General features: G+C 45.7%; 1 protein-coding gene across 2 annotated transcripts; it reads right to left on the bottom strand.

Moving 5' to 3' along the window:
- Window positions 1-2,334: 2,334 nt before the first annotated feature.
- Window positions 2,335-4,613, bottom strand: Cldn2 (claudin 2). 2 transcript variants are annotated; one of them, XM_019206063.1, is made up of 2 exons: window positions 3,753-4,613; window positions 2,335-2,462 (listed from the first exon to the last, which is right to left on the bottom strand). In XM_019206063.1, exons 1-2 carry the CDS (start codon window positions 4,433-4,435, stop codon window positions 2,459-2,461), a joined length of 687 nt encoding a protein of 228 aa, XP_019061608.1. In that variant the 5' UTR covers window positions 4,436-4,613; the 3' UTR covers window positions 2,335-2,458. The 2 variants fall into 2 exon arrangements, with proteins under 2 accessions (XP_019061608.1, XP_019061607.1); XM_019206062.1 differs by having other exon boundaries at window positions 2,335-4,613.
- Window positions 4,614-5,142: the final 529 nt, after the last annotated feature.

The raw sequence follows: 5,142 nt of genomic DNA, 5'->3' as shown, positions 1-5,142 counted from the left end.
TGGGTGGGCTGGCTGGCTGGTAATATTTGGCTGTGTGAAGATCTCTCAGAAAGTTGGAGCTGGCCTTTATGGTAAGAAGTCAGTTTAGTTCTCCCCAATTTCATTAATGTCATGTAGCAGTGGGTCACTGGGGCCCCATGATTTAGAAAACATGAGTCACACTATTATCAGAGGAGTGAAAGAGGGCAGAAACATGTCCCCTTGTGCAAGGGTCAGAGCTAGGAGGTGAGGGCCTTAACACAATGGCCTTTCAGTATCCCCTAGGTCTATGGTTAATCTAAATTGTTTTATGATGGAAGGTAATAGGGGAGCTGGAGGCTATTCAACTTGGACCCAGACTCAGGAAGATTTTGAGTAAACTTAGAGCAAGGCTTTTCTTGCTCAACCAGCCAGAGGGATCAGTAGCTCTTTGTCAAGTTTTCCTTGGTTTTTCTAGTTGAACATGAACTTTTCATTCCTTGTATTGAAATTTCCTACATTAATAAAGGTCTAAGGAACCCTCAGGCTAACCTCACCCTAAGAAAAGAGAAACTCTACACTTTGTTTCCCTCACAAGCCCTTCTACTCCAGTGGCAGACAGGGACAGGGAGTTTTCCAGAGTTTGAAGAGCCATAGGTCTTCAACCTTAACTCCAAACCCACATTGTCATGTGAGGAGTTTCCAGGTTGATTTTTCAGACTCTTACACTGTAACCTGAGAGATTTTATTCACCTCTGTCCTCCATTTTGTCTGCTAAAAGGACCTACTTCACTGAGGTATTTAGAAGATAAATTTGGTAGATCTGAAAGTGTTTTGGCTGCCAGGTGGTGGATCATCAGAACTCATATCAAACTCCTGCCCAAGCACAGCAGAATCAGCAAAGCAACCCTTTCAACCTCTAGTTGAAATCATCACTCTGAGGTTCCAGATGTCAGACCAGAGACATGACTTCTTGTTAGGCTTTTCTCCATAGAGCCTCCCAACACACATACACCATGTTTCTTCCTGCTGCCATTCCCTCTAAATGGGCTTGAGCCCTGGAATTCTAATCTCTGCATCAAAGAAGGCTCACATTAGAAGTGCAAGGGCAGTGTCTGTTAAAAGAGCCTTACATGCTGAGGCCTCCTAAGTTCAGGGGCTGATGAAGCTGACTCCTGTAAGGCCCTGTTACTCTCAGTATTGTTCTAGTTAACAACCTTATGAATTAGGCTTTGTTCATTCCCCGGGTAGTCAAATCATTGGTCTTTCACACTCCCACACTTCCAGAATCAGGAAAATTGGAACTAAGGTGCTGTGTCTTGTTCAAATGTAAACCTAGCATCGCCCTGGTGAGACAGTTAGCTGGGCCCAGGCTGGCCAGTTGGCTAGCATGGCAAGAGGGGATAGTTCCAAGTGGTACACTCAGTGAATTCCTATTTTCTCCAATCACTGTCATGCCTCTTTAGTTACCTTGCTGGCTATAAATTATCTTCTTTAAGCTGCTTGGGAATATCTGGCAGCTCTTTCTATTGGCTATGAATATTTTTGGATCAGCAGGGTCCTATTTTAGGAATCAGAGGCTGTAAGTAACACCAGCTGTATGGCTCTAGGAATATCACTGTACTTGTGTGAACTTTAGTTTGCCAAATGGGGATGGTCAGATCTATATCATCTGCCTCATAATGGTGGTTCAGCAAATGAAAGGAAGAAGAACATAACCATTTAGTAAGTAACTTCAATAAAACAATTATTCTGAAAAGGGAAGAGCCCTGGGCAAGATGAAGAGGTTAGTTTCCTTGGTGAGGGGTATTGTTATGTTTCCATAGAATTTGGAATTTTCTTTTCACCCTGTGATGAGAAAGTCCAGCTTCCATCCTCCCTCCCCTTAGCCCAATTTCTTCCAGTCACACATACCCTGCCTTAATCAATAAAACAGTTACTCAATCAACAAGTATTTATTGATCACCTATTGTGTGTTCAGAGCTGTTACAGATAGTCTGGGGTATACAGAGAGATGTAACATGGCCCCTGCCCTCCAATGTTTACAGTGTGTTTTTAAGGTCAGACATGCACATACACATAGAATTGTCAACAAAAATTGCAAATGATAAGCATAAAGAAGCAATTTTTTCATTGAGGCTTGGAGGAGGAAGGGTAAGAGAGGGATAAAATAGTCAGAGAAGGCTCATTGGAGGATGTGGTGCTGAGAAAGTTCTCTAAGAATGGGGAGGACTTGGCTAAGGGGAAAGGGTTTCTAGATGGGAGAATAGTTTGCACATAGGCATGATGGTGGAAAAATGAAAGGCATGTTAGAGAATATGAATGTCCCCCTTTGGCTGGCACTGACGTTTAGGGAGATGTGCTGGATTTCTTCAGAAGCTGGTCATATTGGGCTGATGAGGACAAATCTTCATGGTCTGCACTCTGATTCCAAGGGAAATGGAGCATTTTCAGATCTTGGATGTGGAACTGTCGGCCCAGGAACCATTTTCTACTTTCCTCAACTGCAATCCCAAGAAGCAGCTCAGTTATCATTGCTCAGATCATAAACACAGCACCATGGGCATACAATGTGAATACATTGGAGCTCTTGGGTAACCTGTGAAATGTCTTCTAATGGATGGTAAGGGAAATATGAAGGGTAGCAAGGGACTCACAGGGTGTTGCTTTTTGATCTGATTTTCCATTAGGCCTGAAGACTCTCCAGTGGGCTGCCTCTCATTGGTACAGCAGAAACACCTGCCAGAGCCACAGCATTGTCTACCCAGCTTTTTAGATACAAAAGTTCATACCCTTTCTTGACCAAGGTCAAACAATAATATCTTTCTCAGTCCCCCACAAGGCCCGTGCTGTCATCCCCAGCCAAAGTCAAGTTCTAGAAAAACTGGTTTATTGTTCCCAAGGAAACCATTGTCTAAGACCCTTAGTCTGTAGTTTAGGTAGAAGGCAAGGCTGGGCACCCCAGAGGAAGGCAGAGGCTTCAGTGAAAGCTGAAACTGCATCTTCTGAGGCAGTTCCTCAGTGAAGTCAAAGTCTGCTGCTGCTTTGTACTTTCCACATCTTCTTTCTTTGTGTTTTCCTCTAGCCATGGGCTTGATTCTTGCCCCACAAATGAGAGGAAATCCTAGGAAGTGGTTTTGGTCTTTTGTGGTCCCAGTCTTCCCTCCTTTCCTCCCATGCTGCGCCCAGTTTCTGTTCTCTGGATACCGCAAGATAGATTTCTTTCAGTTTGTGTACAAACCAGTGTAGACAATCCAGAGTCATAACGAGAGTGGGATAGAGACTCTGGAGCCTATTACTGACCAATCAGTCTCTTTGGAGGGAGGTTTGAGAAGGAAGTTAGACTCATACCATATAAACCACCACTCCTCCTTCTCCCCCAACAATGAGCTATGAGCCAACCTCAACCAGGACAGTCTTTGTCCCAGTCAGTCAGTGGGATGTGATTAGTAGGTTTTGGAATGGAGTCCCAGGCAAACCAAAGGACAGAAGGGAGCCGCGGGGGTCTGGCCCAAGGTAGGGGGTGGGGTTTGGAATTTAAAGTTGAGAACTCAGAGCATGGAGGTATGGAGGCAAGATGAGAGAAACAGAAAAGCTGGTTTATGCTGTCATATCAGCTCTTGCTTTGCCTTCACTTGATCCATTGGCCAAAACCAGTCTATCCTCAGCAGCACTTTCTGACATAATCCAAGGGCAATGTCCCTCACCCATGGCACTGGGGGTGCTGTCCACTGTTTTTCACAGACCCAGCCAAGGCCCACCCCCAGCTCTGGCCCCTGGTTCTTCACACATACCCCGTTAGGCTGTAGGAGTTGAACTCACTCTTGGCTTTGGATGGTTGACCAGGCTTTGGAGAGCTCCTAGTTGCAAAAGGCTGGGCCTGGTAGCCATCATAGTAGTTGGCATGATTTTGTTGGGATGAGCAGGAAAAGCAGAGGATAATTCCAGCCACCAGGGAAAACAGAGAGGAAATAATGCCCAAATAAATAGCTTCTCCAATCTCATATTTCATGCTGTCAGGCACCAGTGGTGAGTAAAAGTCCCTCAAAATCCCATGAAGATTCCAGGCAACAGGAATGAAGCCCAGGAGGCCTCCAAGAATGAAGAAGATTCCACCCACTATAGCCACTCTGTCTTTGGCTCGGGATTCCTGGCAAAAGATTGTGCATCTCATGCCCACCACAGAAATAATGCAGGCCAGTGAGGAGATTGCACTGGAAGTCACCATCAGGGCCTGGGCAGCCTGGATATCAGCGGGCAGGCCTAGAAGGGTGCTGTAGATGTCACACTGGGTGATGCCTGTGCTGTGCGTAGCACATTCCATCCAGAGACCCTTGGAGAAGCCGACTGCTGTCACAATGCTGGCACCAACATAAGAACTTGTTCGCCAGCTGGGGAGCAGCATGGCAATTATTGTGCCCAACAGTCCCAGAAGGCCTAGGATATAGCCCACAAGTTGGATGCCAAGAGATACCATGGCAGACGTCTGAGTAGATGTATCTTCAAGGCTTGTTCCTTGTTCTTCTGGCTGTGGCTCTTGCTCCTTGGATCACAGCCTCTAATCTCTCATTTCAGAGTGTCTGCCAGGCTGATCTCTCTCCTCCTTACGTCTCTGTGGGTGGCCACAAGCAGGCTCAAGAAGGCATCCAGAAAATCTAAAAAAAAAAAAATCCATAAACCAGATTAAATATTGACCAGAAGCTTATGAGAAACCAGAAAATGCTGGGTGCCTTTTGACCTTTGTTATCTTTTGAAATAACACATGAGAAAGGAAAAAAAAAAAAAAAACCTTTGCAAGTAGAGCCAGAATGTCATCACATTCTGCGTAGGCACATGCCTTAGGTTGGCAGTCAGACAAAAGCAGAGGCCAGACAGGTGGCTGCTTTCCGAGAAGGTAGTGATGGCAGTGGCAGTTATGGTTGTGTCAACTCCACTCTAGTCTCCAAGGTCTGCTGTTTAATGCATTGCCAAGCAACAGTGCCATGGGGCCCCTCAGCTGCAGACAGAGGCCAAACTCCAGGGGACTGGGTCAGGAGAAACAGGTCCTAGACTATAGCCTTTGACTCCAGCTTGTTAGGGGCCACATTAATCTTGAAGGGCTCAGAGGGTAGTGGCTTACCTCTGGAACTTTTTGCCCATGTCAAAAATCCACTCTAGGGCAGATTGGGGCAGACAAAAAATATT

This window comes from Fukomys damarensis, unplaced genomic scaffold, assembly GCF_012274545.1.
Source record: "Fukomys damarensis isolate Sample0158 unplaced genomic scaffold, DMR_v1.0_HiC HiC_scaffold_39, whole genome shotgun sequence".
NCBI lineage: Eukaryota > Metazoa > Chordata > Mammalia > Rodentia > Bathyergidae > Fukomys > Fukomys damarensis.
This window is presented reverse-complemented; position numbering and strand designations above follow the sequence as displayed.